Here is a 22,684-nt window from a genome sequence, read left to right as displayed (position 1 = left end):
TAACCTACATCAAAGAGTAAGGAAATTAATAACCCCTAATTTTGAGGGTATAAGGTGTTTTTTTTTATCTTAATACCGTCATTATCTCGTCTTGACTATCACATATTCAAAATACACCCAAAAACTACCTCCTCCCTATCACAATTTCATACTCACCTCATACTCAATTAAAAAAAAATCATAAACTCACACACACATGACACATACACTTTCTATCCAAATAAGACCATACACACTTAAATGGACCTCATCCATCTCATCCAACCGTTTCAAAATGACACGACGAGATTTTAGAAGACATGGTGCCAATCATGAAGAGATGGATACAATTTTACTATTTTACACGAGCATGATGAGACCCATAATGAGCATCAAAAAGTAAAGAAATTACGTGGCCTTTGAATTATAATAAAAAATCAAGATTAAAAAATGATTATTGAATCTTAGTTCTTGATTTTAATTTAAAGGTTAAAATTTCTCTCAGTTGACTCAAGTTAGGGAAGTAACTTGAGGGAATCCTCATCCGATCAAATAACATCTTTATGGGTTTTGGATCAGTTAATTACATAACATAAACATTTATATATAGTTTATTACATTCCAAGACCCTAAACCATATCTTTATATGCCATTCAACCATATCCATAAGACGGAGATTCAAATCTTGTCAAGTTTAAATTCATACTTCATTAATCTTTAGTTGTTGGATGAGCCTAATGGGGTATTTTTCTTTGTTACCGTGCTCAACTCGTGGTAACGAAATCTGGTTTAAATAACTGATTATCCGCTCGAGTTTGGAAAAGATTTGTTTCTATGTCTCATGTAAAAAAAAATGTGTAATATATGGTGTCATTACAATTTGGTTTTCGTGTGGATTCACTTACAAATCCTACACGTAAAGTGTAGGACTAAACTCCGAAACCAGTGCAAGTCAAAGGATACCTTTTGCAATTTACCAAATATTAAAAATACGCGACGATACGTATGAGCTACAAATGTGCACATATACACACACAGAATCTCACACTTTTTTCATTTCCTTCCATCCCTATCCTTCTATACATATATAAATTCTGTATCTATAATCCTATTTATGTACATTATTTAATCTAACCCTCTACAAGATTCCCATTTCCATACAATTTTTCTCCACAGCCCATATATATATTCACACATACACATATATAGATACAGATCCTCCTTACTTCCCCTGTTTTTATTCTGTCTGTTTTTATATCCCCTGTTTTCAATCTTTGATCATCCGATCAAAATTGATAAAAATAACTTATGGGTATTTTAAATCCGGCTCAAGAATTGAGTTTGGATTTCAAGCCAACTTTTATTCCAAGATCAATCACTGATTTCTTGGCTGAAATCGCTAAAATCGGTAATGTAAATTCCAAGATTCTTAAAACAGAGGATTTTGTTAGCAGATTAGAGACAGAAGTGATAAAAATCGATGCTTTTAAGCGGGAACTTCCTCTTTGTATGGTTTTAATGAATGATGGTCAGTTGATTTTCTTCTAATTTTTGTTTATTTTGATTATTTGTAAAGATTTTGTTTGATAAAGAACTGTAATAACCTGTCCAATTTGAAAAAAAATATTTTTTGGGTCAATGAAGCTTGTTGATGGGATGTTATATATTCGCAATAATAATGTAGTCAAGGAGTTTGATTATTTTTTGAATTTATGATGATGGTAATGTATATTTTGTTTAATTTGTTTTGTTTTAGCAATCGATGCATTAAAAGAGGAAATAATGGTATTTAAGAAATCAAAAAATGAGGTGGTACTGGAAGAGTTTATGCCATTTAAGAAGACTAGTGATTATGGTGGTGATCAAAAAGGTGTCAGTGATATAGGTGATAAGAAGAATTGGTTGAGTTCTATGCAGTTGTGGAATACGAATGACAACGATTCGAAACAAAATGAGAATGAGAAAGTAGTTCATCAAAAGGTAAATTATATTGTGAATAAACAATTAAGCTTTACATGTTTGATTTAGTGTATGTTAATTAGTATGGTATGCAATTATATATGAATACTTAGTTTATGATTTTTGTATGTTTGATTTGATTATAGAGGAATGAGGAAGAACACAATGTGATGATTGATGATCAATTTTTGACCCCTTTTAAGAGCTATAGCACGTTTTCGGTTGTGGGTACAAGGAATGAAGATAAGAAGGGGAAACCGGTTTCTGGGCTTTCCCTTGACACTCCTGGAATCAATAATTCAATTAGGGGAAATGTTTTGGATGCTAAAACTGATGGTAGTTGTAATCTGGTTCCTTATTCAATTATGGATGTTCAATCAAAGTTACAGATTGCTCAGGCTCAGGCTCAGGCTCAGGTTCAGGTTCAGCCTTCACAACAGCAGTCATCTAGGAAACAAAGAAGGTGTTGGTCAACTGAGTTGCATAGGCGTTTTGTTAACGCGTTGCATCAACTTGGTGGTTCAAAAGGTTAGTTCTTGAAATGTGGATTTTATTTTTTTAATTTTTTGTGTGTTTAGTGTTGGTTTATATGTGTATCTAGTTCAAGGTAATGTAAAGACATATAGGGTGAGATTGTTAGATCATTGATTCATTGCCACGGCTTGTGAATCGTTGTGTATTTAGTTATCAGACAGGATATTAGTGATTTTTCTAAAGGCATTGTTACAAAATTTGGTGATACTAATTTGACAAGTTATGAAGGGTATGCAAATGTGTTTTTCAAATGCTACAATTTTCATGGAACTAACAGGAGTGTTTAGGATTTATGGGGCATATGCAAATGAGTTTGATTATGCTAATAGATATTCCATTATATCGGAGATTATAAAATGAAGATTTGTAAATCTTCTTGCAGCAGCCACCCCTAAGCAGATTCGAGAGCTTATGCAAGTAGATGGTCTTACCAATGATGAAGTGAAGAGCCATTTGCAAGTGAGCTAAATTATCTAACTTTTTTACATTCCTTAAGTCTTAATTTGCTATTCTTGTATGTAATGTGACACTAAGCAGGGTTTTTTTTTGGTACCAATTGTAGAAATACCGACTTCATACAAAAAGGCATCCATCCGCTCTTACTTCAGGTGGTTCATGGACACCACCTCAAGATGATCAGTATGTTGGGAAGCACTTAAGTTCTAAATCGGGTTCTCCTGATGGACCGCTACCAAACTGCACCACTGGTGGAACATCCACCACCGGCGGTGACAGTATGGACGATGAAGAAGATGAGAAATCTGAGAACAATTGTTGGAAAGGTCATCTCAACAGTTCAAGCAAAAATTATGTATAGATCTTTATATATCTATATCTACATGGATAAATATAAAATCGCGGGAACTAATATGATGTGGGAGAGCTCATAAAATATTTTATTTTTTTTAAAAGAAAAAACTATACAGAAAGAGTGAAATTTTGCAGGATTAGTTCATTCTTTTACTTATTTTTGGTTCTATAGAATTTTTATTGATCTAAGTTGATACCATTTTCTTGGATACTTGGCTTCATGATAGATACATTTGTTTTTGAGATGTAGAAACATGATCATTCAACAATGCAATTTTTTAACATATTATTCCATTGTGACTATAAGAATCTTTTGTTTGATTGTACTTGCTAATATGTTTGGATTCCATCAAGGGTATTATGGCAATTTGACAAGGCAAATGTGTATCTGTATGTGTGGTGTAATTATGACCAATGTGTGTGTATTGTTGTACTACTAACATGCACAAGCTCCTCCTAGAGTGAGTGTGTAACAAGGAACATTTGGCTTTTTGAGAATGGGAAAAGCATCTCCTAAGTCATGACTCATGAGGTCTTATGACTCATGAGGTCTCTTGCATGTAGGAAAGGCCACCTTTTGTTTCATACTCTTTTTTACTTATTCTATTTTGTTCAAAGATATTTAACTTGTATTAAAAGATTTAATAAGATATTGTATAATTTTGACAATTAATTCGTTGGAATCAGGAATCTAGAACATGGTATATATTCCATGATTATGATTATTATTGTCAAAAAAAGGTTTTTTGCATCTACTACAATAATAATTTATTTAATGTTTCCTATAGAAAAGGAAATAATTGCATATTTAAACTTTGAACTAAATATATGTAATGTACAATATTATAACCTAGAAAAAGATTATTTACTTGGTGAAATATCAATACAAAGAACAAAAAAGGACAAAAAACAGCTTAAATTGATATTGATAATAAGTATTACATATGTCTTTCTCGGTGATAAATAGGGATATACTCCATTATTTTAGAGATAAGGACGATATAAATGTAACACTATTATTTCGACAATAATTGTTATATATATTTCGTATAGTAAGATTGTGCGGTCTACATCAACGTTAATGTTTCATAATTCACCCCACAACACACCAACGTTAGTTTTCAGTCATATTTAATCATTAGCCGATTTCGCCTACATGTTAAATGTATTTACGGGATCAAATTAATATAAAATCTTTTCAAGGTAATTATAAAAAGTAACTCCTAAAGCCGTCTTCTACGGGTTTGTATGGGGGAGGTTGAGATGTAGACAGTCTTACCCCTACCAAAGGCAGAGAGACTGCTTTCAGATTCTACCAAAGGTAGAAAAGGACCTCCAGCCTTGCTGGGCATTAGGATCGAACTCATGACTTCTGTTTTCTGAGATAAGGACTCTAACTATTGATCCAACCCAGCTGTTTTTTTTTTTTAATAAGTATATTTAATATAAGGGAAAAGCTAACAAATGCCCCACGGCATCATTTTACAAACATTTATTATCTACAAATTTTCATGTTTATATCTCGCATTTGTATTTAGTATATTATCTTTATGTTTAGTTCCCATTTTACCCTTTCCTTAATCAAAAGAATAAATTACAGATTCTAAAACGTTAATTGTTCTTTGATCTTCGTCATGTCCAACTAGTTTTCATTTTGTTTAGTTTGTTCAAATAAGTGTTATTTTGGCACCTTTCATGGTATACTTTTTCAATTAAAGTTTTCTGGGTCTTTTATTAATTGTTTTTGCAAATGCAAGATACAAATTATTATTTTAAAGTATATACTAACTTGAATAAGATTAATTTTTTTTATATATTTTAAAAGTTATCTATATTACTATATTATAAAAAACAACACTTTATTTTAAAAGTGTTGAAAATATGTAATAATTTTCATTTAACACCTTTTAAAATATTTTCACCTACACTGTCCTTTAACATTAATGATTAAATTACACTATTAATCGTTTATCTTTTAAAATATTTTTATATTAACCTTTTATATCAATTTTTTACATCAATTATCTACACCAATCTACGTCTCATCTATCACCAACTGTCGCCCCACCACCACATTATCCCCGCTAAGACCACTGACGCATTGCACGGATAACGTGTGCTAGTTTTATAATAAGATATAAGACATTTATTATTAAAATATTTTGTTTAGTACATGGAAGGAACGAGGTTAGAAAAAACATTATATAAAATGGAAATAACAAAACAAATTCTATATAAATGAAACAAATATTTGGGAAGGTTAAAATGGGAATAATAAAATAAATTTAATATAATTAATACAAGTGAGATATAAATATGGAATATTTAAAATAATAAATGTTGGTAAAATGATGTCTCTGGGGCATTTGTTAGCATTTCCATTAATATAATTAATTTACATATGTAGACATGTAGTTGGAAGCTGGAAGCCTGGAACCTTAAAGTACAGCTTTTGTTTGAACTTGTAAGTTGTAAATTTTAATTGTATTTCGATAGTCCGAAAAATGAATTATAACAGTATGTAGAATATAAAAGGATGACAAAAATACCCGTACTAAATAAGAAATTCGATATTTGAACCCGATTTGATCGGGGAATCCTCGAATTAACTGGGGATGCGGACGAGTATGAGATGTAATTCTATTTCCCGATGGGAATTGAAGTGGATGGAACATGGATGAGAAACCTTAAATCGGTTCACATATTTGAATCCGAAAACACTATATAAATCTATTAGAATCACTTTTAGGTTGTTTTCTATTACATTAGAATCATTTTTAAGTATAGAGCTTTTGTTTAATATTTCTATGTGTTATATTTTATTTATCATTTACTTAACATACTTATTAGTTTTTACATAGAAAGAAAATGTCAAACTACACATTCTCCTACTTAATTATTTGCTACTACGATAAATTTATGTTTATTCAAAAAGTATTTCCGATACCTGATGGGATCCCCGATACCGAATGGGGATGAGTATGGGGATATAATTAAATTCCTTGACGATAATGGGGACATGGATGTGAATTACCAGTGAAAATCAGGTATAGAGATAGTGATTGAGATCCTCGACAATACCCATCTCATTGTCATCCTTAAACATAATTAGCAAACTTAAAAAGACAAATATGATTTTTCTTTTGTCCAACTGGTCTAAAAGAAACAGAAAATGTTTTTATTTCTAGTTAAGTTCAAAGTTTGAATATTTCGTTAGGAGAGTAATTGTAACAAACTAAAATATTATTACAAAATAAACCTCTACAAATCAACGAGTTGCTAGCTCATAGGCGGATCTACATAAAAACTAGGGGTAGTCCGGGTTACAGGTTCGCTAGATCCATGTATTGTAATTTTTTTTGAAAAATGATATATTATTCATTGGCGCTACGGGTCAAATAAATATGGGATACCCGTCAATGTAACTAATTCAAAACTTTCAAAAAGGTATGTTAATAATAAACTCATAAAGACATACTTATGCAATTAAATGATATATGAAAACTACCCAAAGTGCCAAAAATTCTTAACAATCATTAAAAATAGTCGAAAATCATAAAAAATCGTAACAATTTAGTCGGTATCGTTATTTTATATCGATATAAGACAACAATAAAAATTTTGTGCTACCCGTCCCTACAAATCCTGGGTCCACCACTGTGCTAGTTGCAATTAGTTGCCGTAAGGAGAAAAATGACAAACACAAAGAGGTACAACTAATACCTTAATACATGTTATTGAATCTACCATAATCTAAACACAAACACATGTTTACCAAAATCAAGATTTGATTATAGTTTCAACTTTCAATTCAATTAATATATGACCTTATTTCCCAAAACAACCATTTAGTCGTGCCAAATTAAAAAGGTCTTTACGATCGAGGTTTCAATGAAATAAAATCGAGACCCGTAAAAAAGTGCACAATTAAATTTGACTATATCACACCCCGATTTTTCAAACGATCCAATTTGATGTCCCTTAAAAGAGACCATTCAATATTCTTGAGAATAAATGATTAAAAAAAAGAACCTCAACGTTTTAATGGATGAGCATGACCATTAATTCAATGGATTTTCTATTAAGTGCCTACTAGGCACATTATATAAATTAATTAAGGGAAATGTCAAATACAGCCCTAAGGGCTGAGTTGTATTTAACGTGCATAAAAAAATTTGTACCTTTCATATTAAAAGTCTGTCCCTTAATTTTCATGGTAAATGTACAAAAAATTTATACACCTTAAACACAGCCCTAAAGACTGTATTTAGCAAACTCCATTAATTAATCTCTATTACTTTCTTTATGTATAACTAACAATTAATTTTATTAATCTTCTCTCTTTTCTTTGGTCCCTATTTTACCCTTTTTTGATTTAACCATTAGTTAATATTTCAATAAATTATGTTGCTAATATTGCAGTTATTTTTCCCATCCGATTTGAACATTTTGTAACAATAATTACACCAAAAAATTTGCTAAAGTAAAGCGCTCTCTCAATTGTTAAATAATTTAATTATGTAAATTTAGGTGTCCCTTACTAATTGATTTTAACATATTAAATTTTCACATATATTTCTCAATCAATTTTTCATTTTTTTTTTATAAAAAAAGGTCAACTGTTAAGTGCATTCAGTTTCTTGTTTCTACGGATCAATATGAACACTAGTTTGTTTTCATTAATTTTATACTTTTTAATTTGCAAAAGAAAAGATAAAAATCATCTATTTGACTAAAATGAGTTTTCATTTACAAATCATATTAGGAATTCTTAAAACACTAAATAAGTTTCTGATACACCATTTATGGATCAATGTTTTCTTAATGAAAAAAGAAACATTATTCTATCAAAGTTTTGCAAAAAGATAGATTTTCCACTATAATGTTGTTTCTTTTTTTTTTCAAAAGATCTTGTAGTCTATATGAGTATGTGAGGGTCAAAATGTCAAAATGAGTATGTTAGGATATTGAGATATAATGTACATGCATAATTGCCTAATTCAAATAGGGTAAAATAGGAACTAGAAAATATAAGAAAAAATTAATAATATTAATTACAGTTTACATAAAGAAAGTAATAGAGATTAATTAATTTATATAATGTGGGCACATAGTAGAAAATTTATATAATTAGCAACTTTGAAAGATATAAATACTTATCAACTAAAACCATATATTTGTAGAAATTTAATATAAGAACTTAAAACATTTATTGTTCTTATACTTGTCTAATTTAAAGATTTTGTGGTTTTCTTTTTAAAAAAAATATTATCTATGTATTATAAATGAGAAGTGATTTGTACACCATCATATTTTGACCGTACACAATCAAATATTCTATATAGTATTGTACAGTACAACACTTTCTAGCACATTTGGTGGTGTACAGTCAAAAATAAGTGGTGTACAGATTATCTCTAATTATAAATTACTCGTAGTTCAGAGATCTTTGAAATGAATTTGAGCTTTTTATGAATTTTGTTTGAGTTAAATTCAAACCTTATATTTGTACTTGTTGAATCATCTTGCATGGGGAAAAAACAAAAATAATGGCTTAAAGATTTTAAGAATCGTACGAACTACGAATCTCGAAATTCCTTCTCAAACAATTAAAGAAATGCATTTAAAGACATTTCGATTCCTTCACTAACACCCCACTAACTTATTTAAAAGGTACACGAATGAGGAGAAAAAATGTTAATTAATTCTGAAGTATTTATTATTATTATTATTATTATTATTATTATTATTATTATTATTATTATTTTTTATTAGTATTTGACAAAATTTTCGAACAACACCCTTTTTAATCTATATATTTACAAAAAGAGATGGTTATATAAGACTGTTAAGTACCTAAATTTAGTTGTATAACATTCACATATTTATTTTTTAATCTATAAAATTCATGGGTGTCAAACATTTATTCATTAAACAAATAATATTGATATATTAATATGTAAGAGATTCCACATTTAAGCTTAGGTATCGGACAATCTTATATTCACTTTTTCGTTAACAAAATTATATTTTTTAGATGCTATATATATATATATATATATACTTCTATACCACTATAAAAAATTATGCCCCTATGTTGAAAAGTTTACAATTTTGGGACATGCAAAATTATCATTTTACTCTTAATTAATTAACTTACATTAACTTACACAATCATTCCATAAATATTAACTATCCCTAAAAATTAAATATCTTTGGATCAATTACCTACACCATTTGACACCGACGCCATCACCATCGGTCGACGCCACTAGATCGCAACTAATGTCATCACCGCCGCATTGCGCGAGTACCATACTCGTATATATATATGTGTGTGTGTGTGTGGTAAGGTTAATGTGAGAACTATTCACGTATGAACATGGACGATATAAAGAACAATTTGATTTGTTCAATATATGAACGAACTTGTTCACATATATAATTCACATGTAAATATCAAGTTATAATTTAAAGGTTCTCATGGTTCTTTCAATTCAAATGGTTTTCACATGAACTTATATATATATATATAAGCGGAAATGATTAATCCTCCTAACCAAATAGCCTAATAATCATCCTAACTATGAGATGATGACATGTGAAAAAATCAGGGGACAAGATTAGGAAAGATAATTAGTGGATACCACATGTCAACTTCTTAATGTGTTAGGAGAATTATTTGGCTATTTGATTAAGAGGATTTATCATTTTCCATAACTAAAAGCTATTATTTAATTATTAGACTAATATATATAGATAATATGATTAAACTAATATCAATATAATAAAAATATATCTATCAATAACTTAGCATGATGAATTTCTGAAAAAAAATACATGCATGTTTCATGTTTTTTTTAATACTATTTTTAATAAGTTGAATTTTGAAAGACAATGCTTCATGCGAAGTTTTGGCTTGTATATAAAGTTTTGATTAGTTTGCTTCTTTAATTAATTAATATTTCATTTGAAATGACAAAAAGTCCTTTTTCACAAGCCATATAGCAAAATAAAAATAAGATTCGTCGAGGATCAGAGAGATATTTAAGCCCACTTTGATTGGCCAATCCTTTGGTATCCAAGGTGGGGTTGGCGTCTAAAGAAATACGAATACTTCAAAGTTCAAAACTCGAAACTTGAAGGTAATAAGAAAATATCAATTAGAAAAGAACCATAATTCCATGTGTGTTTTATAAATGAACTTGGTTAAAAATTTTGAAACAAATATTAAAAATACGTATATTTAATTAAATGTTATTAGTATTACCATTGTATTTTGTACATCGTTGAAGTATTAAGGTGAAAAACTCGTGAAAGACGGCACTGGTCAGTTTTTTTTTTTACTAATTCATGTCGTTACAAAAAATAAATGGTGTAATGACAATATGACATGAATCAAGATGATTCCTCTTCTTTTTCCTTTTTTAATAATTCATGTCGTTACAAAAATTAAATGGTGTAATGATAATGTGACGTGAATCAAGACGATTCCTCCGTCCACAACGTATTATAGATAGTGATGGTGACAGAGATAATGCTGCGACAAAATTCATAATTGTTACATGTATATTACATAAAACATGATGACAAATTGTTATGTGGCTTATGAGGATCGATCATTGATGAGTGGTTTGAAATCTTTCACGTGTTTCAATTTTGATTAAATTGACGTGTGTGTTTTTTTAACTTCGAGAGGTACAAGGTCGGTTTTGAGATTTGTTATGTGGAGGACGTATCGATTAAAAGATACTCCTAAGAAATCTTTATAGACAGACAAATATACGCTTGTTACGTATTATATTTCCGGTATAACCCAAAAGAAAAATGATTATTTCATCTAGTGGTATTTGAGACTAATATTGATTTTGTGTGTGATGGTTTCATCAATATATCTCTAAAACTTGAATGTCATTTGATTGGTTTCAATGAATTTTTAAAAAGTGTATATTATGTAATTATTTTAGGACATAAATAGTATATTTTAAGATTTATGAGTTTTTAAACTTTAAACAAAGTTTATAATACCAAAATATAATTGGTAACATGTTAAGTTACATAATTTATCAAGAAAGTTTATAACTCAAGTCTCAAGCATTGATTTTTCGTGATAAATTTGTTTTTCATAATTAACAGAACCTTTTAGAATTGCATTCTCAAGCATTGTATTAAATTGCATTAAACTATGAAAGTCATACTATATATTTTGGAACTTTGATGCCCCAAAAGCCAAAATTTGATAAACTCATCATCTACTTCCTATAAATCCGGCCCTGCCAGGTTAAATTATGATCAAATTATATGGACTTTAGGGCCCATAATTTTACTCGTACTAAATATATAAATAATGTTTATATGTATTAGGTAAAAAATAAGTAATTGAGAGTGTCTATTAAGTAAAAATAAAATATAATTTAGCTGAATATATTAAGTTTTTAAATATCAAAGTTTATCAAATAAAAGAGAAACGAAGACGTTCGACCACGTTCACGGGTTCACCGTCCTTAAATTTTAACATTTGATTATCAGGGAAAGGACCAAACCAGGATGATTATATTGGGCTTAGTCTAAAATGAAACTTATATTTTAGTGGGCTTGTTGGGTCAATGGACCATCCCATGTGGATGTAGCCATGTATCCTTTTTTATGTTTTAATCTTTTTATTTTCATGTTGATTTAAATTACAAAATTCGTTTACAAGTATAATACAACCATACTTATAAACGATGTCATTCATGCAATCATGTTCTCTATCACAAAAGAAGAAAACTCTAAAACTATAATTTAGTTTAATTTCATATGTACAACATTCTTAAGATTTTAGTAACATATTTTTCATTCTTTTTTACCTTTTAATCACGAAAGCTGACATGTCAACAATATTGTGTCAAATGCGTGATAGTTTACACTTTTCTTACCCCAAAAAACCACTTCAAAAATACAACTTTTAAGCGCCAAATGTGGAATGGATCAAATTTACAGTTACAAATTAAACTGTGACAAAGCCATGCCCATTTCTTCGCTTTTATTACAGTTTTTCTTTTCTTCACAAAATCTATGTTAGAATACACAAGGTCCAAAATTTCTTGATTACATTGTTTGTTTGATTACAAAAAAATTTGACATAAAATGGCACAGGCACATTTAGAAGAAAAACTTCAAGAAAATAGAGACAAAAAGAATGAAAAAAGAGAGATTTCAAGTAATACATCTTTTAAATTCAATGCACAAGCACCCGAATTCGTGCCAAGTTCTCATACCCAGATTCCGGTCTCGGGTTATTTCTATCCATGTTTTAATTATGCTGGTGTTGGTTCCGCGGATTGGGTCTATGTTGGTGGTGATCAAGCTCATCATCAACAAGTACAGTTTTTTTCTAACCCGGATGTTTTGATTCCTACTTATTCCAAGAATAATTGTCTGACTGGGGATCTTCAACAAAAGATCATCAAACAGGTTGTTTTTATTGTTTTCGTTATGATTATGAAACGTTTTTTTTTCTTCTAAATTTAGAAAGGCAAATATTCACACTAGAACACTAGTGTCCCAAGTAGGATATCCTGGTACAATCTTTTGGTAAACGGGCCAGCTTGATGAGTATTAGGCCTAAATCATTTGGTTTTGATTTAGTTTGATATTCAAGGTTTATATTTGTTTTTGATCTTTTAAAAGTTGAGGATTTATTAACAATTCATGGTTTGTGCAAATGGTTGTGTAACATGTTAATTATAGGCGATGTTTATGTTAAAAATCGAGATTCTGCCTTACCTTTATATGGTAAAAAAAAACAGGTAGAGTATCAATTTAGTGGCTTGAGCTTGCTAGCATGGTGAAGCATATTAGCAAGGACCCCAAAGGATATGGTGAGATCACGAAGACCCTAAAAACTATGTTCGATGTATTGATCTTAACTTTTTTTTGTGCATTATCTGAATGACTTAACAACAATGTACAGTATATGTGATCAAATCTATGAATATCTATAATGTAACAGTTCCGATATCTGTTATTGCATCTATGAAGAAAGTCAAATCCTGCATTACTAATAATCAACTACTCGCTCAAGCTCTTTGCCCGTCGTTAAAGTTGGTAAGTTTTGGACATTTTAGTGATATAAATTTGTTTCTTGGCCTAATTCAGTCGTTGGTATAGGTTGTAAGCAATGATGGAAAAAGAGTTAGACGCAAACACCCCTTCACCGAGAAAGACAAAGAAGAACTACAGGTTAGTCTATGAGTCTATCAACTTATTGACATCTTGATCACAGATTTGCGAATAAATGATGTTTGATTTGTAGATTTGTAAATTTTTCACGCAGTCACGTACTGTTGTTGCTGAGAATCTACCCGAAGATCACTCTCATCAAAATCTTGAGAAAATTTTTAATATTGTCAAAAGGTAGATTTTAAAACCTTTTCCTTTATCTTCAGTTTCATGCTTTGCCTTCTGTAAATTGAGTAGCAATTCATTAAGTTTTTTCATTGTCTAGTGTGAAAGCCAATCGTATTTGCCATCCTCAAGACCCTAATTCTTCGCGTTCTAGAGGAGATTATGTTTTTAGTAACAAGGTATTAATCCATGATTTACTTTATCTGATCTTACACATTTTTTTGAAGGAACTGATTATTGAGGTTTCAAGTTCAATTTTCTATTAGTGAACTTTGGATAAACATATTCTGCTTCAGATAATCACTATATGATCTGATCTGACTTCTATAACACGATTTAGTCTTTGTTTTACAGCTACATGCTTTAGTGGAATATGAAACAGCAGAGATGGCTGAAAAAGCAGTATGTTTCTATTATCGAATCCTGATCACCCTCCACACCATCCTGTGTCTTAAACCATTTTTTGAGTTTGTTTCAGGTTGAAAAGTTAAATGATGAAAGGAATTGGCGAAATTAAAGGGCTGAGAGTCAGGTTGCTGCTTCGGCGTTCAGTAAGTGATTCAAACAATTAAACCTAGTAGATTATGATATTGGTTATTTAAACATCAACTTACTCTATCTTAAAATCTATGATTCAAATTTACAGCCAAAGTCTGTGTTGAAGACTAGGAAGTCAGAGTTTGATGGATTACTTGATGATGAAATTGATGAAGCATATGATTTGCCCGAAGAATGTTCTCAAAATAATGTTATAGAACCTGCCATGGACAGTCATGTAAGTGCCTAAATCTGCATTGAGTTGGTAAAATGGATGGGCTGGATGACATAATGGCTGGTCAAACTGGGAAGTATCTGGTCTGAATCAAAATGAATCAGGTCAGGTTGATCCAAACATGTTTATGTATTTTTTCATAAATAGAGTTCCAGTTTTGATTAGAGAATGACCCAAACTTTAAACTCACATGGAAGTAAACGCATTAGGTTTTGTGTTTCTAACCCGTTAATCCGCCAACTTGATGATCATGTCTTGTTGGCCCTTTTGAATAATAAGTTAACCGTGAAACCAAAAGTATTTCAGATATATATAAAGTTTATTACACATAAATCCATTGATCATGTTTTTACCTAAAATCAACCCGTTTAACCCGAAACCAGCCCTTCAAAGGCCAAACTACCAACCCATCTGAGATTTTTGACAGGAAACCAGCCCGTTTGATCTCATGTATTTGGGCCCAAACATATAAGACATAACCACAATCAACCCATTTGTATAACCAAAACCAAATTGCCACCTTTCCTTATCTTGATATGTTGCTGGTAGACCGAAGAAGGTTCAAAAGAAGGATGGCCATGAGGACGTGGAAAGTAAAAAATACGCACATCTAGTCATAACGGACGAGGGGTTCTTTCACAATCGCCACAGTCAAGTGGAGGCTCACCACATTCGGAAACATCATCATCACCTAAGTTTAGTCCTAAAGGGCCAAGAATGCCTGATGGAACAAGAGGTTTTACCATGGGAAGAGGGAAGCCAATGTCCCTTCCTGCTCTTATCACCACACCATGAGATTATACAAATTTTGTCAGGATAGTTATACTTGGTAGATTCTGGTATTTACTTGTTTATGTTTGTAATAATATGTCATTTTTGGATGGCTTAGCTTGTATATCTATGACTTAAAATGACTTTCATTCATTGCCTGATAGCTTGTTTGATCATGTACTTTTGTTTTCTTGCATACTAAACAAAGTCACATTGTCCGTATTTGGTTGTTGGGTCGACAGCAGGGAAAGCCATGACCGCGGGGCCGTGGGGCGGTCCCATTACAAGCCTGGTGTCATTGTCGTCTCGTGGAGCCAACTTCGTTGTGTCAAAGGCGAGAAAGCATGAACAGAAAGAAAACGAATACTCAATTTAAATTGAGTAAACAGAATTCCATTCCCCATCTCACAATACATACATAATTCTCACATTATGACAAAAAAAAAAAACATTGACTTGCAACTTGAAGATAAAGCAGGACCCATCTAAAGAACAGCAGTCAACAAATTCTGCATAAACTTGAAGATAAGCTTGCAACTTTGAAGATAAAGCAGGACCCATCTTATATAAAGCAGTCAATAAAGTCTGGATATTTTTGTTATTACTATTATTTTTTAACGGTGAATTTGGGTTCCACGACATTGCCTCTTCATATACCCAACCCCAATTCCAAAGAAACCTGGATATTCATATACATTTTGCTATAAAAGCAAAGGAGGCCTTACCGGTTGATCAACAAACAGATGCAACAAAGATGATTAGGACTAATTTGGTAAAGCTTCTGATGTGTTTCCTGGCACTAACATCAATGTCTATAATAAGTTATGCAGTTGCAGCTCCCAAAGTTTCCGATGCTGCTGCTTTTAGCAGATTTTACCCCCAAGGTAAGATATTTCTTAATATAGAATTGCATATCCTATTTACTTCTTTGTATCTGTTCAAGTGCCATGGTTGATATTTTAACTTCTCTGATTATCCATGAAGCTGGTTGTCGCTGCTGCAACTTCGTCTACAAGAAGTCGTTAATAACATGTGGGAAAGTCTGTTGTGTCGATGGATGCTGCTGAACTGTGTCGATGAATCCTGCTAAGCTCCGACTATCTATCAACACCAATAAGCTTAGCTACTACAATAAAAGTGCATCTTTGGCTTCTGGAATAATGGAATTGTTCACTTTTCCCTCTACTAAGAATACTGAAACTTGTACAATAAACTTTTCCCTCTATATAATGGAATTATGGAGGTGATGCTTAAACTGTTACACATCTTATAATACAATGCAATGTGCAATCCATGAAGTTGTAATGTCTAGCATAACTCTCAAGAAAAATACGGAGTATATCTAATCGATAAATGAGTATAGATTAAAATGCTTAATGTGATGATGCAGAATAAAATTATCTAACTAATGAGTTCAAGGTGTCGGCAACCCTTAAAAATCCGACATCACATAACCCAATTCAAATAATAATTCCAAAGAACCCCCAAGACATCAGTAGTATCCAAACAGAGATGGATCCGAAGTTCAAACTCACACCTAGTGAAACATGCTTAGTGACCATCAGCTCAGCAAACCCCACAAGAAATTTGCATTGACCCATAGATGGATTTAAAAAAGTGACCATCCCAAGCCCATCAAATTCACAGCTCTGAGAATTTTGTTTCTGTACCTGGTAGTAACTATTGAATGCATACGAAATGTTACCCCTTTCACCAATACCGTTACATGATCCGCCATAATTTAGATTTGTGCAGTCTGCAACGCTACAAGCCAGTTTAAAATGGTCTGCTGCACCAGAAAGATCTTTAGAAGGGTCAGCAACACACCACCTGGAGGGTAGATAAAGAACATCCTTGGCATTTCTCAACAACCCGATACCCAATCCAAGGTTCAGTGGATATTTTGCCTGCCCGTCGAAAGAGAAAATCCCCCAATGTCTCTCAAAGCTTCCTGGAAGAACACTCTTTGCTCCTTCATCAAGAAGGCCAAAAAGATAGATATCCATAGGGGGCTGTCCAGGTCTAAGAGGTGTTCCTTTGTTGCTTAGAACATGATTTATAAGTCCCTGATTGAAAAGTTTTGCAGCATTGACATTTGCACTGATGGCTCCATCTGTAGGCCAACCCACCTCCCCTACAACTATTGGCATCTGCCCAAAACCAAGTTTATTAAGCGCAGAAACTAAAGTGTCATAGTTTCCATCAAATGCGTTATAATATACATTCGGTCCATCGGTGACAGGATGGGTTGTCCCTTCAAAAAATGCGTACTCTTGTGGGAAGTCAGAGTTGCCGTACAGACTTAGAAACGGGTAGATATTGACAATAAAGGGGGAGCCTTCGGAATCAAGGAATGTAACAAGATCTGTCATGATTTGAGAAAGCTCGGGTCGGAATGCTCCTTGAGAAGGAAGGGACGACTCATAGGCATCGGCATTGCAAGGAACAACTAGCTTCACATTACCAGCCAGATTTGCCTTTGCCAATGACTGTTTCAGATTTGTTATGGCTGGCATCACATATGACTGGAATTGACCACCATAGCTTGCAAGGAAAGGCTCATTTCCAACAGCTATGTACCTGATTGACATTACAGATATCAGAACCATCCATTTAATCTAGATGCCATACTGAATTTGGTAATTGTTTCTATATATAATGCCTATGAACAGTACTAGGTGATAGATCACATGAAATGAGCTATCAAGAAGATTTTGACACTGCGATGGCCGAGTAGTCAACTTCCACAGGTGAATTAGGATATCTTTCTTTTGTTGTAAATCTCGTATATCTAACTAAACCATATATAGTATAATATACAACTATAATGGTTGTTATATGTGACTTAGGAGATAGAAATCCGCCATAGGGGCTTGCTCTTTACATAACAGATGTTTTCTATAGGCCTTTTCATAACTTAAAGGTGTTGAGAGTTGAGGCAGATATATATCCATTTTAGCAGTCAATGACATACAATAAGTATTAGGACCTTAACTTTAACTGCATCATATACATATTGGATCATTCCATAACAAGCCACATGTCACTGTCAGATTTTTCTTCAGAAACTTGTGTTGATATTATTAAGGGTTAATCTATACTATATTATAAAGCAAAAAACCCCTGTCAAAATTTTAAGTTTCAACATTTACTTTCCCAAAATGCCCCCTATCAATTCTATATTTACCTAAAATAACTATATTATCCTTTCTCTCCTCAAATCTCAACCAATCACTTTTTTTCCCTCTCCTCCATAAATCATTTATTCCTCCAACTCATTCAAAATCTTTTATTTCAAAAACCGTACATCGATAAATTATAAAAATTATATGGGTGTTCTTAAAATTTCATGCTCTTTCATTAGAGATGTCATTCGATATACTTTCGATGGATTTTTAGATCCGAGGGTGGACGGCTAAGGCATTTGGCTATCACACTCTATGACCTATCACCTCTTATGACCAATCACACTCTATGACCTATCACCCCACCATCTCACCGCCACTAACTCGACGGTCGCCGCAACGCGCGGGTACCGTTCTCGTTACTTCTAACTCACAAATATTTAATTCAATTAGTCCCTTCCGGACACTATTTTTATTCCACTTAGTTCAACAAAAGATTCTTTTCTTGTGTTAAAAAAAAAAACTAATCCGAAAAAAGTTTTATATTTGCATAAATTTCCCAATTAGGCAGAACCTAAAATGTTTTTAACAAAAAAAGATTAGATATTTAAAAATCAAAGTTTGTCATAAGAGGGGTAACATAATTTCAACAAACATTTCTTTAAAAAATGATAACATAATATCTAAGATGGTTTAAAAGAATAACATATTATTTAAAATTTCCTAACTGACGAGCCAAACCCCGATCCATGATCCACGTTCCTTTGTTAGCACCCCCAAAGGGAAACCCTTGGAGATACCACTCTAAAGATGAAAGCTTTGAAGGAGACTCGACCCCAAGACCTCTTTAAGAGAAAAACCCTACCCCTACACTACAACATATGAGTGACCGATTCTCCTAAGTTTATAAATATGATAAATTACCTTTTCTGTTAATTTATCAAGGTTGTAAATAACGCTCGGCGGTCACTCGACAGTCGACCACCTTTAAAGGTTAAATCTCATTTCGCGACGTTATAACGGAGACTATAAAATATAAAGGAATTTATATAAAAAAAATATATATATTAGCAATATCCTAACAAAATTAGTCAAAAAAATGTCTTTTGACCGTTATTTGACCGTTAAGCTCCGTTAAATCCGTTATTTGACCGTTAAATTCCTTTATTTAACCGTTAAATCCCATTATAACAGCTGTTAAGACTGTTAAATCCGTTATAACGGCCGTTAAATCCTCAGACCTTTAAATTTACCCTCCAACCCCCTTAACGTAACGCTGGACCTCCGTTACCGTTATAACGGCCGTTATTTACAACACTGTAATTTATATACTTGCGCTTTTTTTTTGTTCACAAATATTCTATGTCATCCTAATTAGGAAATTAATGTAGATATATTTTTTTCTTCAGGGATTTACCATATATGAGAGTTTCTAAAAGTTCAATTCAATAACAAGATATTAAACTCATAAAAAAAAACAAAAAAAATTATTGTCATTGCATAGACAAACTCCATCTCCTAGCCACAACCTCAAGTCCCAATCCCAATTCCAAAAATGAATGACTTTTATTACCTTTTAAATTAAAGGCGAATTTTAAGCTCAGCGGCATTGCCTGTTCATATACCCAACCCCAATCCCATTTGGAAAACCCTTTCTCCAGGGGCGGATGTACATAAGATTGAGTGGGGGGTAATGCCCTCTATGGGCTGGTCCAAGACTATATTTTGTTAGTCTAAATTTTCTCACAAAGCCCAACAATTGTTAAGTGTGCCCTCAGCTAAAATATTCAATGCCCTCAACAACATGCTTGGTACATAAAGATTGAACAACAAATAAATAATACGGATACACAATGGAACACATGGGATGATTAAAAATTAAAAACAATCGAAATATCTAATCGTCTTATGCTTTTTTGCTGTTGCTTAGGCTCACATCTCACATCTCTAATTCTCTATTGTCCAACTTTGATTTTGTACAGACTTTGATTTATATAATCACAAAATCCTAACTTAGCTTATAATTATGTAAACTCGGGTATAAAAATGATCTATTAGTTATAATTGCATAGTGGAAACTAACGTTTTAGTTGTTGGGTGTTACTATTAGCAAACGTATTTCATGCTGAGAAAAATAATCTAGGTAACCAAAAATCATCCTGAATGCACCAAAATACTCAAATGTTTTCGAGTTTCCACAAAATCGCAAGGAGCGCTTTAGATTCTCAAAGAGGGCTTGCGACTCGCAAAGAGCTCATCAAGTATCAAGTAAGTTTTTTTTTCTCTCCCCACTAACACTAAATCCTGTATCCGCCACTGCCTGTCTCCACTCACGGGAGCATTTTTGCTAAACCCAAACCTCAAAGTCCATTAATCTACCAAAAAAACACTATCTATTTACTAGCATAATAGGACGAAAAATAATTCAAACACATAGTAAACAAGTACAAACAAGTTCTAAGTGAAAAGGAAAGGCAGAGCTGATACAGAGAAATATGAAATGAAAGGAAATGTGTGTGTGTATATATATAAGTCGGGTTGAGTTACTTGATGTTAGCAGCGGGGCGAGTGAGCATATATCTGGAGACATTCTGGGAAACCCACAAATCGGATGCAGCAGTAGAAGAGCTCAAAGTGGCCAACAAGTCATTGGAGACACCAACCATTACTTCAATTCCAGTACCCATGAGAGCTGTTAAACACTCTGGATCAGCATCAAATAGTTTCACTTTTTGAATCTTGTTATCTTTCAAAAGATCCACAACTGTTGAAGGAGACAACCCCCTGTGGTTTGATACAGTACCCCAATTCACCCCTATTCCTGTTGATGATGATATTTTAGGTCCTGAAACCACTAAGAACAATAATAATAACAAGACTGTCACACCTCCTCTCAGTCTCATGTTTGTTTCTTACTTTCTTCAACATATATATGATAATAAGTTTATATTGATGTATATGTGTTTCTTTTTTTTGGTTTTTTTGTTTTTTTTAAAAAAAAGATGGAAATGGGAAAAAGTGTGAGTGGGTGATACTAGGGTTTTTATTATAGGGGGAGGAAAAGGCTGTAATGAGTAAAGGCAATGTTGGTTATCATATCAAAATCTAGGACTCAAAAATATGCTCTTGGTTATGGAGACCAAATGAACACCCTTCATAACTGAAAAAAAAAAAATGAACACCCTTCAAAATACTGCCAACACATATTATTATTATTATGATTGAAAATGTCATATTATGTTGTTTTTTTTTTTTTTTTAACATTAGAAAATGTCATATTATGTTAATATACTCCTCTGTTATTATTGTGTTTCTAATTTGCTATTGACATGATTTTGAGTTGTTTTTAACATTAGGGTTAAATCCGGAGTGTAAGTAACTTTGTCATTTTTTTTATTGTGTGTATGCATCAAAATTTTTGAACATTCTATGTAAGTATCTCGTTAAATTGAACGCTTAATGTAAAAATATATACGTGGCAACTATATGAGCTGCCCACGTAGAAGTTTTTGATTGACCAACGTAAAAAAATTACATTAAGTGTTCAATTTAGCGAGATATTTATATAAAATGTTCAAATTTTTTGATACATACACACAATAGAAAAAGTTATAAAGTTACTTATACCCCGGAATACTAAACCCTTAACATTAAGAGGACTAGGAGTGTTTTTGAGAATTTATCAATCTTTTCAAAATCCATTAATAAATTCATCCAACTCATTCAATCATTTCAATCCTCTCAATCAATTCTCACAACCTTTTTTACTAGAGCTCCATAAATTTTCCAACCCTATCAAATTTACTTTTCCCTTTTTCTTTTATATATTAAACTAAACAATTTCTAATAACTTAAACATACTTTTATTTTTAATAACTTAAACATATTATTATTTTTAAGAACTTAAATTAATTAATGTATTTATATGGGATTATTACCTATAGATGTAACTAACTATGCTAAAATGTCTATGTTATATAAAGATCTTGTAAAATGTCTATGTAATGTAATGAACTTTCAAATTCTGGTTATTGGTTGTACCTGACCAATTAAAAACTTACACGTGACAGCTTATATGGTTGCCACATATACCCGGATACATCCAACAACCAAAATTAAAAATTTATTACATTATATAGACATTTTACAAGATCTTTACATAATATAAATATTTTAGCATAGTTAGTTGCATCTATAGGTAATATCCCGTATTTATATTAAGGTAGTTTGAAAATTTATCTAAAACTTTAGGGTTAAAAAAAAAATTAAATTTAATAATATAACACTCCGGTTAAGGCTGGCAAATCGTGTCTTAACAGGTTCGGTGCGCACAAAATTTTTAGCT

The 22,684-nt window shown here is 31.9% G+C and overlaps 2 protein-coding genes, 1 long non-coding RNA gene and 1 pseudogene across 4 annotated transcripts; 3 read left to right on the top strand and 1 right to left on the bottom strand.

Annotated features, from left to right (window-relative positions):
• Window positions 1-1,071: 1,071 nt before the first annotated feature.
• On the top strand, window positions 1,072-3,476 carry LOC122600200 (transcription factor HHO5-like). Of its 2 annotated transcripts, none has more exons than XM_043772878.1 (5): window positions 1,072-1,507; window positions 1,736-1,959; window positions 2,085-2,466; window positions 2,858-2,931; window positions 3,035-3,476. In XM_043772878.1, exons 1-5 carry the CDS (start codon window positions 1,288-1,290, stop codon window positions 3,287-3,289), a joined length of 1,155 nt encoding a protein of 384 aa, XP_043628813.1. In that variant the 5' UTR covers window positions 1,072-1,287; the 3' UTR covers window positions 3,290-3,476. The 2 variants fall into 2 exon arrangements, with proteins under 2 accessions (XP_043628813.1, XP_043628812.1); XM_043772877.1 differs by having other exon boundaries at window positions 1,074-1,507; window positions 2,855-2,931.
• An 8,935-nt stretch (window positions 3,477-12,411) lies between these two features.
• On the top strand, window positions 12,412-15,367 carry LOC122602411 (annotated as a pseudogene).
• A 270-nt stretch (window positions 15,368-15,637) lies between these two features.
• LOC122602381 lies at window positions 15,638-16,512 on the top strand. Its single transcript, XR_006324236.1, has 2 exons — window positions 15,638-16,098; window positions 16,199-16,512. It is a non-coding gene; the product is annotated as an uncharacterized LOC122602381 (long non-coding RNA).
• Window positions 16,513-16,557: 45 nt separating this feature from the next.
• Window positions 16,558-21,389, bottom strand: LOC122602380 (glucan endo-1,3-beta-glucosidase 5). The gene is made up of 2 exons (XM_043775072.1): window positions 20,887-21,389; window positions 16,558-17,794 (listed from the first exon to the last, which is right to left on the bottom strand). Exons 1-2 carry the CDS (start codon window positions 21,240-21,242, stop codon window positions 16,675-16,677), a joined length of 1,476 nt encoding a protein of 491 aa, XP_043631007.1. The 5' UTR covers window positions 21,243-21,389; the 3' UTR covers window positions 16,558-16,674.
• Between the last annotated feature and the right edge of the window lie 1,295 nt (window positions 21,390-22,684).

This window comes from Erigeron canadensis, chromosome 5, assembly GCF_010389155.1.
Source record: "Erigeron canadensis isolate Cc75 chromosome 5, C_canadensis_v1, whole genome shotgun sequence".
In the NCBI taxonomy this organism is placed as follows: Eukaryota; Viridiplantae; Streptophyta; class Magnoliopsida; order Asterales; family Asteraceae; genus Erigeron; species Erigeron canadensis.
The sequence above is the reverse complement of the archived record's forward strand: the minus strand, read 5'-3'. Positions and strand labels throughout refer to the sequence as shown.